Source organism: Lottia gigantea (genome assembly GCF_000327385.1).
Source record: "Lottia gigantea unplaced genomic scaffold LOTGIsca_88, whole genome shotgun sequence".
NCBI lineage: Eukaryota > Metazoa > Mollusca > Gastropoda > Lottiidae > Lottia > Lottia gigantea.
In genome coordinates, this window is record NW_008710892.1 from 1154463 (window position 1) to 1167471 (window position 13009).

Consider the following 13009-nt stretch of genomic DNA (forward strand, 5'->3'; position numbering starts at 1 on the left):
CTACTTTTGATTAATTAATCATAGTTTAAAATAATAGAGGAGGGGGGGGGGGGGGGGGGGCATTAACGAGATATATAGCTGAGGCCCATTGCTCAGAATTTAAATTTAGATACATTCCAAATTTTCAGAAATTGAATTTAAGTTATCCGATTAAAAAAAATAGCCAGATTTAAAACTAATTTAATTGATTATAAAAAATCAAATGAATATCACAATAAAATCATGATAGTTTAGATTTAGTGCAGCAGGGCCCTAACTTCCGCTAAATACAAAATCAGAGATTTTATTTCTTGTACGCCCCGTTTAGTGGTCAACAAAATATTTTCTTAATTCAATAGCAGTCGCTGTGACGCCGTGACAGTTGTTCGGTCCCTCATTACACACTGCATGGCGTTGCCCGTCTCCATTGGCCCAATCAGGTGCAGAAAAGTAGGACTTAAATACTCCATCTACATCCTTGATCTAAATTCAATGCTCATTACCGTTATATATGTCAGATATGTCGAATGTCAACAAACTCACATGTTATGGACGTGTAATATTGATATTGTACATTAAACAGCATGTGATAATTCCCTTAATTATCATAAATACTTGAGAATATACTGTGATAACGGTACAGTCGAGATATAATATAATCTTCATTGCACACCGGCCAAGAATAATAACGAAACGAAATTGTATTATTAGACAGGGATAACTATGTAATGTATAATAATTCACGCTACTGTCAGAGAAAAGGGTTGGGCAGTGACACATTTCCATGGTTTTTTCAAGGTAGCTTAACAGACAAACTTTTACGAACGGTCACCGATATTCAGCAGTAAAAATTTTTTTGGAATGTAAAGCTTCACAGGCTTTGATTTGTGCTAGATGGAAAATGTAAATGCCTCAATCAAATGGACAAGCTACTTTTAGTTACCTATTAGACTGTTAGATTAGGATTATTAACAATGCAAAGTCCCTCAAATATTGCTTTTTATTTTAGGGTGTAAAAAGACCACACAAGAGGTTGGACAATGTTACTCGGGAGCCTGCCCCGTGGGATATAAAAAGGCACATCATGCACGTGGATTTATAGGGTGTCTAGTAGAGTCGGGTCAGATGCATCATTGCTGCGTACCAGGTAATGCTCGCTTTGTCCTAAATTACACGTCTATTCCTATTTGTAGGGTGCAGATATACCTCGCAACAAAAGGGCCAATGTTATCAGGGTTCCTCTTGTCCCTCGGGATACCGTGAAAATAACTTTATCTCAAAAAGACTGGGCTGTTTTTCTGTTGGTGGAGCTTATTCATGTTGTGTGCCAAAAGCAGGTAAGTTTGCACGTGCATCGTTGGCATGGTCCAGTTTTCAGGATATATTGGGTTTAGTACAAGAAGGTTTTATGGTAAATGTTTACTTTATGATAATACACTTGTTGCTTTTTCTTAGTGAATATTTCGAATATAGAGTAACTCTAGATATACCCAGGCATGATTTCGCACGCACAATTGCAATTTGGTAGAGTTTCGATATAAATGCACGCGCATTTGCGATTTGGTAGAGTTTCCATATAAATGGACTCGCATTTGCGATTTTTAAAGAGTTTCTATATAAATGCACGTGCATTTGCGATTTGGTAAAGTTTCAATATAAATGCACGTGCATTTGCGATTTGGTAGAGTTTCAATATAAATGCACGTGCATTTTCGATTTGGGTAGAGTTTCGATATAAATGCGCATACATATGCGATTCGATAGAGTTTCAATTTAAATGCACGCGCAATTGCGATTTGATATATAAATAATGAATGCACGTGGTAGTGGTTTATTTTAAAGGTTTTGGGATTTGAATATGAAGATGTACAATTCTATGTGCATGTGCATCAGGTTCTCAAAAAGTTTTATTTATATTCACTTTTCATTTACTTCGTTGTTTTTTAGGTCATGTTAATAACAAACAAATCGTCTGTGAATCTTTTGATTTAACTAAAAATAAGCGCTTATGACGTCACTATCAATACACTGAGGTCTCTTCCCTCGGCCATCGGACTAATTGGTATCAAGGGGGCCCAACCTCTGAGTGTGCCCCTTGCTCGTTTGGTTCATTGTGCATAGCTTGTTTATTATTTTTACAGTAAATGCCACTGTATCCCCACCATTGAATCCAGTCAGCCAAGATTGTGGACTGATGTCTAAAAGCGGTCGAGTCCTAGGTAGCGGAGCTAGTCCTATCGGTAAATGTACCTGGCCATGGATGGTCTCAATCCGATCCAGATCCGATGCGGCCACGTCGGCTCAGCCTGTTTCTTTAAGCAACACCTTACAGCTGGCTTCAGGCGTCTTGATTGATTCACAGTGGGTTATCACCACGGCCTATGGTCTTTCTTTGTAAGTATAAATTTTAAAATGAATGAATGAATGAATGAATGAATGAAAGTGCTCAAGTCAATGAATACTGTGGACTAAAATTTAGAAATGTGTGTCCCTGTGCTATTCAGAACGCCGAAATCCTTTATCAGGTTTTCGTAAATATTGAATTTTCCGCAAACAGTCCCTTTAACGATAAAGATGTACTTTATTTCCAGGGCCGGACAAGGAGTGGATAATAATGTCTTAAACAATATTTTCTTGGTAGCCAGTGAGCACAATGTCAATACGATAGAAGGTGATGAACTTTTCCTCACAGCCAGTAAATACTTCATACATCCCCAGTCCCCACTATCTGGGGGCATCAGAGCTCTGGACTTCCAAGGCGACAAGTCTCTCTTACAAGGTATTTTAAATGTTTTTTGTTAATAAAGATTGTTTTGGCGTGGATAGACAGTGATGCTGTCTGCCCGTTAGACCAACAAATCTGGCGCAATCCAATTTCTCAAAAAGATTTTACTCAAGATTTGAGTCGGCGACAATTAACGGCGACCACGACTGTTCGTGTTCTCTCGAAACGATCTTAGCGCAAGGATGTGCTAGGTGCTTATCTTCTACGATAACGCTTAAATCGTTCCGAGAATACAGGGCCTAGTATGACATCAACACGGCTTGGTATCGCTCTGTGTGTAAAACGTCGATCTTCCCGTTTGACCCCCAAAAAACCGTTAATCGAAATATTGTCAAATTTGAACTCATCCAAGATTTCATCAGTCTAAATTTCAAAAACAATTTTGTTGCCAACAGAGGTGACGGCAATGCACGTCCACGTTTTACTTAGACATAATCAAAGCATTGCTCACCCTTTAATAAAGCCTACCATTTCCCACTGGTAGAAAGTAACAGTTTGATAAAACACAGTGCTCCCCCTTTGACAATACCATCACTCACCATTCATTTTACAGGAGGAAATTTCGCTTTGATAAAGTTATCTACCCCTGTAACCTATTCACAATGTGTGAAGAAAGCCTGTCTGAATAAAGATTTAAATGTTGATGGTAACTGTGGAGGCAGTCAATGCTATATAGCTGGCTGGGGTGTCACTACCGATGAACGTAAGTGTAGTCATCTTGACGCAAAACTTCATTCATTTCATCCGCCATCTTGACTTTTCGAATTGCAGAAAGTGGGACGTAAAACTCAATTCATTCCATTTCCATTTGTCATTTATCGACAGATGCAAATACTGCTTCTTACACACTCCAAGGTAGTACTTAGTAGGACTTCAATTCATTTCATTCTTATTACAATTCAAATTCGCATTTATATCTGGCACAAAAAAGTGTCACTAACGTCGTCCACGACACTGACGTCAAATCACCAACAGTCGCCTACTGGAATGAAAATATCAAACGATATATGTATTTGTATCTTTCAGCTTTCCCAAGTGTACCCTATGGAGCTGCAGTCGATGTGTTCAACAACGTAACTTGTCAAACCATTGCTAAGTATAGTGGTAAAACTGATTATGTTCAACAACCATACACAATGTGTGCTTCTGGCTTGGCCTCCGATACCAGACCATGTGTTGTAAGTAAAATTGTAGTACATTTTGGGGGGAAGGGGGGAAGAAGGAAAGGGGGTTGTAACCGAAAGTAAAATTTGCTCTTCACAACTCAAAAGAGAGAATACAAATGTATGATTTCCTTATATTATGAAACTAATGTATTTTATAACTATCTGAAGAAATAATTCATTGTATTCCACTTCTTTACATTATCAATGTTATCATGTATGTTTTCTTATCAAAGGAAAGTAATTGTGTATGTATTTTTTTTTCAATCAAAGGGAGATAATGGAGGTATGGTAGTATGTAACCAGAAGGGTAGATGGGCTGTTCGAGGGTTAATCACCGAGACCACATTTGAATGCCAGACAGATGAGCCATTCATCATCAGTGACCTCGGGGCTGTCGAAGATTGGATAACCCAAACCATGGCCAATAACTAACTAGTTATGAAGAATTAATTAAAATAAATGATAAATTCAAATTTATTGATATATTAACAATGTTTTCTCTTTCTTGTTTTTCCAGTCCGATTCTTCAGGTGCCATCAGACTATAGCTTTTACCAGTTGCGTATGGTTACGAATAGTGGAACTCCCAACTCAGTTGATTAAGAGTTGCCTTTATATCGTTATGGCTGATATTCTTGTTCGCAAACATACACAACTGGTGATCGCTATGCTTTCGTATTCTGTGGTCTCCAATGGCGAGTTTACTTTATTTAATTTACACTTCATTGAGCTCTCATCCAATTAATATACTGTTTTATTTAATAATAACGATTTCAACTTAACTTTCAATTATATTAAGTTAAACCTGAACCTCTCTCCGAGATGTTGACACTAATTTGAGCACGAGTTTAAATGTATAAAAGTCTTCATGCCTTGTCTTGTTTCTTATCATCCTATCTCTTCCTATCTTACCACAATACGAACTGTTAGTCTTGCCAAAACAAAATGTCTCCTATTTTTGTTATGAAGAACAATTTCTAAGTAAAAGAAGCAATAACATATTTTTGTAATTTTGTAAATAAAAATGTGTTTTGGCACCTGCTTTGTTTTCTGGGTTTACAGAAACTATACAGACAATGAATCATTTGGATTGTTGGAGACTCGTGGACTCGAGATTGGAGCGATTATTTTTATCATGCTCTCCTACATTCTAAGACCTGTCTGTAAGTCAATTTAATGCCAGTAAAATGTCTATCGGAGCCGTCTGAGGCTGTAGGTGGATTAAAGACACTGTTATTATGCCATTACGTAATTATTAGGGCTCTCGCGAGCAGTCATAGCTGACATAGGTTCTCATTTTCTGAATACTACAGAGGACATAAAATAGCCATAATGACCATTTATATACTTATTTTGGTATATTTTATTAATTCTGTATTCAAACTAAACTTACATTGTGTTGATAAGTACTAAAACTACTAAAACTACCTAGAGATATACTTGATGCTCTTGTTGATATTTTTAATTGGAGCCGAATGCGGATCAATAACTTTGCTCTACTTTACTTGACTACCTTGCACCTTGTTATTCTTGATTTGTTATCTTCTCAGTATTAGATTCGATATCAAGTTTTTCCCGCTGACGTTTTTGAAGCATTTTAACTAGGGGAAATTCTGATAATTCCATTAACTCACATTCTTCTCTATCAATTGTAAATTCTTCATTCCACGTGCTTTGAGGAATAGTCAACACTTCCGGTCCGTAACTATGGGTACAAAAATCCATAACTAATCTGAGAATGATTTTAAAATTGTGAACCTCGTTTGAAAATTCTAGACCGGAAGCTAGAATCTCCTTTTCTAACTTCCTCCTAAAATGTTCATAAATTCTGACGTCTGCTTTTTGAATGTTTGCAATTGTTTGTCTGTGTTTTGGACCTAGGGCAAATGCACGTGCGTCCCAAAAATGCACATTCCTTATGATATACACAATATCTTTTGTTTCCCAACACAATTTACGTTTCAGCAGAACTAAAGATTCATCAAATTGTTCCATCACCATGACGAAATCAAATTCTCTGTCCACGTGACTTAGCGTCTGCGCAATTTTGTCGTCCTTGTAACGTTGCAAATGAGATAATCCAAAGTCAAGCGACATTGATAAAATGGCGGACACCTCTTCGGTGGAATTGTTTGTAAGATGAGCGTAGACATATGGATCATCACCGTATCGTTTGACTAATTCTTCTCCACGATGTTCATAGAAATCTTTAGAAATAAACCGATCAACAGGTTCACGTACAATTGCTAAGAGAAAGGCGTTGTTAGGGATTAACTTCCGGTATGCCTTTGAATCAAAGATTGTGTCCACAGACAGGATGTTGTAAACCTCACCAGGTGGCAGTCCGATAATATCTGTGCTTTTTAGATTGTCTACTCTTCCTAATACCCAAAATTGTTTCCCATCGGCTTTGTTCGGTAGCACAAAATTCAGATTGTTTCGCAAACCAAATCTTTGTAAAATGTTTGACACTGTGGTACTCCCGCACTTATGAACTTTTAAAAAGGCAATGTCTTTGCGTTTCGTTCTACAGTCTGGTTTTCTGACAACTTGAGAATCATGTACAACCAATCTCCGCGGCCTCGCCACATCATCTGGGCTGTCCAGTACCAACAGAGTATGGTTAGGTCTATCATTGAGACTTAAGGGTAGAAACAATCCTACGCAAACCCTGCAATAGAAAAAGGGAATGATCGATAAGGACCTGGTGAGCTTCTCAAGTAGTCAAGTACTGCCCATAATTATGAGTTTCAGACACAGAATAATCTGAAGAACGGTAGGATTTGAAATGACGATTAACATAAAAAGAATCTTCATACTACTCAAGAAGATATAAGACACATTAGCATTATGTGCGGTTCGTTTCCCAACCAATTTGTATAAATAGTTTAAACAAAACAAAAATAAGAGAATACACTCACCCAAGTATAAACATGGGACATTGCCAAATCAATTTCCGATTCATGGCTTTTAACACAGGATATTACGTCACTACCAGACCTGCTCAGATAAAGATGTCTTAAATCTCAAGATGTCTTTAAATACAGAATAATATAAAAACTATTCTATCTTTAGAACTGTCCAGTCTGTTAGAGGCTATATTGTCGAGTCAGGACCTTGAATAACGGAACACAAATTTTATTGTATGCTACTTCCGAATTTAAATTGTACACAACGTTTCAACAATTTACATTGTCATTATCAGTTTTAATGATAATAATTATACTACTCCTGAGTATAACTGTACACTGCGTTTCAACAATTTACACCATCGTCATCATCAGGCGAAATCTGGGAATACTTTAAACTATATACTTATCCTACCCGAGGATTACTCTGCAATTCAAGCAATTATCGTCTATCTTCCCTAACGAGCTATTCCGAATCACTACGAAGGTAATAACTCACAATACTTTCTAATAATATAGCATTCGATGTGTTCTTTGCATATTAAAATAAAAAGTCTAGCACGTAACGTTAGTAACTGATTAGCACAGAATAGTTGAAATAAATATCAATATACAAACTGTTTGTCAATGTTGATGTGTATGTATTGTTGGGTTTTTATGTAATTCCTACCAGTATGATTTAACAATAATACCGTCTGTTACATTCTGTAATTCAACATTGAACGGATGATCGCCATATTGAATTTACACTTATTTGGTGGTAGAGGCTTACTCTTGAAGCATTTGTCCTACCAATGGGATCATCATTTACCTTGCTGATTAGAAGTTTTATGTCGTTACAGTCGAACCCAGAGAATATGGTTTGAAATTTAGAGGGATTGAGATGAGGTTTTCTAAATTTTGTGTATTAGGAACGCTCATAGCATCGTTTGGTACCATTCCAATTTTTGGTCAGAGATGTATGGTTCCTGCAAATCCAATAAAAGTAAACGTTTTAGAACGTAGGTATTACAAAGGCCCTTAGATATTATTAGCGATTTTGCGATTGTGGCGTCATATACAGGGGCTAGACAACCGCTTTACAATCCTTTTCAACCCACTTCATTAGGCTATGAGGGCAGATTACAGAATAGGGTAAACCGCAGTCGAATTTAAAACTTATTTTTATTTCAATAATGGGGTGGACTGCAGTAACACTGGACTCTTAGATCAATGGGTTTCCTATGTTCTCTACCTTAAGCCAAACAGATCTTGGTACGTTCCATGTCCTATAGGCTCCTCAATTATGTTATCCCTTGGACCTCCCACATACTGAAGTCTGTTTCCAGTAAAAGAACGAGTTTCAGAATTAGGCAGAATCATCAAAGAAAATATGGTACATAAAATCTATTTAAAAACTAGTTTATTATGTAAATATAGAAACAGGTGTTTCAGTTCCTTATTGAATGTTATTGATTTGATTGTAGTTCTCCGTCGTGCTGGTCATCTTGCCTCTGATCGTTGTAAGATTAATCTACAATATGAGAACTACGGTGTGACTTAGTGCTTCTTAACATTTTGAAACGTCATGTTAGTAAGGTGTTGTTTCAAACTTATATTTAGAGAACACGGGCCACTGTTTTACACAAAAAACGCAATGGAGATGTGGTAACCTGGTGCTTGGTGTTAACATCTGGAACTAGCTTGGCTTATTTCAGTCGTTTATAGTCACGTCCAGACTGCCTCTTTATCTTTGTCTAAATACCTGCTATGATGCTAAATGCACATCCACGAAATACGAAGTTAGCTAGTTATGTGCTCAAATTTGAATAGTTTTCGATGATTTGTTTGTGAAAACATTGGCCTAGTGGCGAAATATGTCTTTTGGGTGTCTTCGTGACCTGATCATTGCACCCAGAGAAGTCAAGAGCGATTTTGCGAGGCAAGAGCAGTGAGTATTGGAAAATAACATTACTATGATGTCATCGTTGCTTCAGTGGTACTCTTGCTCTAGTACTATAATATTTTGTTTCTGTTAAAACTCTGCTACAAGAGAAATATGTAAATCATCATTTTTCTATGGACATTGATTATACAGAAATAGGTCAAGGGATATAGGTCACTAGATCAATAGAATGTATAGGGGTGAAATGTCTTGCTTGTACGGATTTTTATTATACAAATAAAACGCTTACATTGATTTCAGAGTATCAATTATTCTTTTATTTCCTTAAATTGACCAATTAAACCTACCCCGCCGAAAACATAAGGTTGAAGAGCCACCCATTTAGTATTTAATTGTCCGATACCATTTTCAAAAAAGAACTCCTGAGGCTATTGCATTTCGGTCGCTGTGTGTAGTCCGAGATGAAGTGCTGTGAATTCCCGATTCGGTCCATTTTTATAGAAATACATCTGGATGGACGGAGTACAAACGCAAAACCCTAAATGGCTGCGATACCAGGTGAATATCAAGCACGGTGGTCGCAGCAAAACGGATACAAAAACTACCCAACTCGATGGGACAACATCATAAGGGTTTTGCGTTTGTACTCCGTCCATCCAGTTGTATTTCAAACAAAGTGGTTCGAATTCGGATCACTGGCGCTACTTCACTTATGTACGATTTCAATTTTTGATCCACTAAAATACGACAGGATGATGTTCTAGACTCTATTCTGAGTATTCTCACCATACTTCAATAGTTAACTGAAAGATGTCCACGAGTAAACTTGTTGTTGATTATCTCCCATTAGCTCCATCGAATGGTTTTCTGTCAAGGCATTTCTAAATGGATGTTGTATCGGGAAAGTGACTGGAGTAGGTAAGATGTTTGGAAACTTCTGTCGTTGTCCAAATTGAAATTCAGTATCGTGTCTGACATTTGCGAAATAAATACTTCTGCTGGCTGTAATATGGCTCACTCCAGGTTGCTGTTGATTTACATTTCGTAATCTTGGTTACGAAATCCGTTCTCAGAAATAGGCACAAAATCTGCAGAAAATCCACTTTTCTGTTGTTGATGTTGCGTAATCCATTGTGGAACAAATTGTGATTGGATATTCTCATTCCAATCTGGAACCCTTTGATCGGTCTGTCTATTCTAATTCGTTTGGGAGACATGCGTTGTCCAACAAGGAAGCATTGAAATGGAACAATTTAAATAACACTTGCTTTATAATTAAGCTAAGAGGCGATTTAGAAGAGGAGTGAGGCTGCAAGAATGGGCGGGCTCAGGGGATGTCAAACTTATTTGAATTATTTGGATTGCTAAAGGGCCAGCCAATTCAAGGTTGAAAAAATAAAATACTTGGATTTTTAGACAGTTTATTGATAGTTCCACATCTGAAAAGAAAAATTAAAAAGCAAGGATAATAGAATGTTGCGTTTAAAGTGAAGGAAAATACAGACAAAACTACTCATTCAAATTAATTGAAATAGAAATTACATGAGTCTAATGTATCACTTGGTAAAGACAGCTGTCCTTGGTAAAGATAAGCACTTTCGACCCTATGAAACCTGCTAAAATCCAAAATCCATTTATCACAAGTAACAGCGCGAGTGATTGTTTTATCTGGATTCATTTTAACGGCAGACTCCAGACTTAGAATCTATAGACGTTAAAATGAATTGACGCTGAACCTTTCTGTACCACTTACAATATGATTAAAACAATTGAGAAAGGGAAAAGACAATCCTGTTATGCAACTATTGAAGACGACGAATAGAAAACAGTCGATTACTTACATGTTTATTGGTAATTTGTGTATCCACCGTTTGTGTTGAATCGGTTAGCGAATTGACTGAAGCCATTGGTAAACTGGTTTGCAAATCGGTTAACCCCATTGGTGAATCTATCCAGTGACAATGGATTGGTGGCCACATTCTGGGCGAATTGGTTGATACCAGTAGCGACGTTCTGGGCGAAGTTTGGTCGTTGGGTGAAGGAGCTGACAAATTTGTTGATGCCGTTATTGAGCTGAGTGTTTTGTCCAAATCGATCGTTGATGTTCCCCACGAATCGGTTGATTCCTTGAGTAACTTGAGAAGCTGTGATCGGTTTCTGGGCAACATTTTGGGCAAATTGGTTCACACCATTAACAATCGGTTGAGCAAACTGGTTAACGTTTGAAACAAATCTATTGGTCGCGTCTGGAATCTGGTTGGCGAAAGCTTGAATCTGATTGGAGAATCGGTTAACAGTTGCTGGAATTCGGTTGACGAAATTGTTCACAAAATCTGGATTTCTGTTGATAAACTGGTTTACACCATTCTGAATTTGGTTGGAGAACTGGGGGTTTTGATTGGTGAACTGGTTGGCAGCATTCTGTATATTTGGTGGAATCTGGAATCCCTGGAAACCATCAAAAGCTGATGCCACTGCGACGAAGAGAGCTAAACCACAGAAAACCTTCATGACTTGGGCTGTTGTCAGTATACAATATAAAACAATGTATTTTCTGGGTTTTTAAAATGTTTTATGATTTTTAATTACCTTATGTTATTATTTGTATTTCACCAATGACGTCATTACTATTCAAATATTGAAAGTAGTAGTAATTAAGGGGAAAAAATCAACTTAAAATCTTTGTATAATTTACAAATATAAAGCCACGTAGAAGAATATACATAATATCAGAGAAGATAGTTTGCTTTGATTTGCAATGCACCATGTTCCATAGCAATGACCTGAACCACCGGATAAGAGACTCTATTATTCTGCCCATCCTGTTCAGTTCCATCAGAGCCGAGTAACATACGAGACAATGCATATTGTCCTTCTTCACCGCCGATATCTGGTTCATTTTTTTCAGCCCGTGAACTCTGTCTTGTGGTTTGAAGTCCTGGAATTGACCGTTAAGTATTTGCAAATTTCTCTTTTCGACAGAAATGAATATTTTACGTATAAACTTTCAAGTATTCCTCTCCATATACTACATACTACAATTCGGACGTTATTTGGTTACAACGGTAGAGTCTTTGATCATAAATGTGTTATTCACAGCAGGGAAACCATTCCGTTAAACCCACGACCCTGTAGTCGATGTGGAAAGACCCTGTTGTGATGGAGGTGCTTGTTTTGACAACTGTAAGACGACTTCTCTCTCTGCGAACCTTCATCATAGCTCATTCTGTTAATATCGTACTTATGTTACATGCAAAAGTGGCATAAATGTCGAATGACATTGTCTCTGGAACTGTGAAATATGGCACAGAATACTACTGACCCGAGATTCAACCTCAAATTAATATGAATTAAAAACAAATAGAATTTTAAGACAAGATTTTTATTTCTATATGTCGAATAAAAATATTGTTCATTTCTGATTTTCAAAATCAAAAACATTGGTCAGAAAATGTTGCCTTGGTTAATAGTAAAAATACGGGTATGGATTGCCGTAAGGATTAGGTTGGGGGTAACCGTAAGGATTATACGGGTACGGTTGCGGTTGTGGTTGTGGTTTCCCAAAAACAGTATTCGCAAATCCTGCGGCACCAGTTAATGAAGTCTGCGGACCAGATGTTTGGGTGTTAGTTGTTGGTGGTTTGAAAGCATTATTGGTAAAACCAGAGGAACCAGTAACGGTGTTGGACGTGTTTGTTGTCGGAGAAGAAACTGTCGGTGTACTCTGGAATGCATTGTTGGTAAACCCGTTGGAACCTGTGACACCACTTGTCGTATTGGTTGTCGTAGTTGTATTCGTTGTCGGAGTTGATGGCGTATTGCTGGTCGTATTGTTATTTTGGAATACGTTGTTGTTGAACCCGCCGGAACCAGTTACATTACTTGTAGTGTTGGTAGTCGGCGTAGATGTTGTATTGGTGGCCGTAGTTGTATTCGTTGTCGGAGTGGACGTCGTATTGCTGCTCGTATTGTTATTTTGGAAGGCGTTGTTGTTGAACCCACTTGAACCAGTACATTACTTGTAGTGTTGGTAGTCGGCGTAGAGGTTGTATTGGTGGCCGTAGTTGTATTCGTTGTCGGAGTTAATGTCGTATTGCTGGTCGTATTGTTATTTTGGAAGGCGTTGTTGTTGAAACCACCAGAACCAGTTACGTTGCTGGTGGTATTCGTAGTCGGAGTAGAGGTTGTATTGGTGATCGTAGTTGTATTCGTTGTCGGAGTAGAAGTCGCATTACTTGTCGTATTGTTGTTTTGGAATGCATTGTTGTTGAAACCAACAGAACCAG

General features: G+C 37.6%; 3 protein-coding genes across 3 annotated transcripts in view; 1 reads left to right on the forward strand and 2 right to left on the reverse strand.

The window, feature by feature from the left end:
• The window catches only part of LOTGIDRAFT_236876 (hypothetical protein), a 6663-nt gene extending 1698 nt beyond the window's left edge, over nt 1–4965 (forward strand). The window contains exons 2-8 of the mRNA XM_009068039.1: nt 989–1126; nt 1173–1316; nt 2121–2373; nt 2571–2758; nt 3318–3467; nt 3791–3942; nt 4201–4965. Coding sequence (XP_009066287.1) covers nt 989–1126; nt 1173–1316; nt 2121–2373; nt 2571–2758; nt 3318–3467; nt 3791–3942; nt 4201–4362 — 1187 coding nt within the window. The 3' untranslated portion in view covers nt 4363–4965. The remainder of the gene's footprint in view (nt 1–988; nt 1127–1172; nt 1317–2120; nt 2374–2570; nt 2759–3317; nt 3468–3790; nt 3943–4200) is intronic.
• A 488-nt stretch (nt 4966–5453) lies between these two features.
• LOTGIDRAFT_169752 (hypothetical protein) lies at nt 5454–8200 on the reverse strand (the record flags this gene model as incomplete). The annotated part of the gene is made up of 2 exons (XM_009068040.1): nt 5454–6600; nt 8073–8200. The coding sequence occupies 2 exons, from the start codon at nt 8198–8200 to the stop codon at nt 5454–5456; spliced, it is 1275 nt and encodes a 424-aa protein (XP_009066288.1).
• Nucleotides 8201–10568: 2368 nt separating this feature from the next.
• Nucleotides 10569–11234, reverse strand: LOTGIDRAFT_169753 (hypothetical protein; the record flags this gene model as incomplete). The annotated part of the gene is made up of 1 exon (XM_009068041.1): nt 10569–11234. One exon carries the CDS (start codon nt 11232–11234, stop codon nt 10569–10571), a length of 666 nt encoding a protein of 221 aa, XP_009066289.1.
• Nucleotides 11235–13009: the final 1775 nt, after the last annotated feature.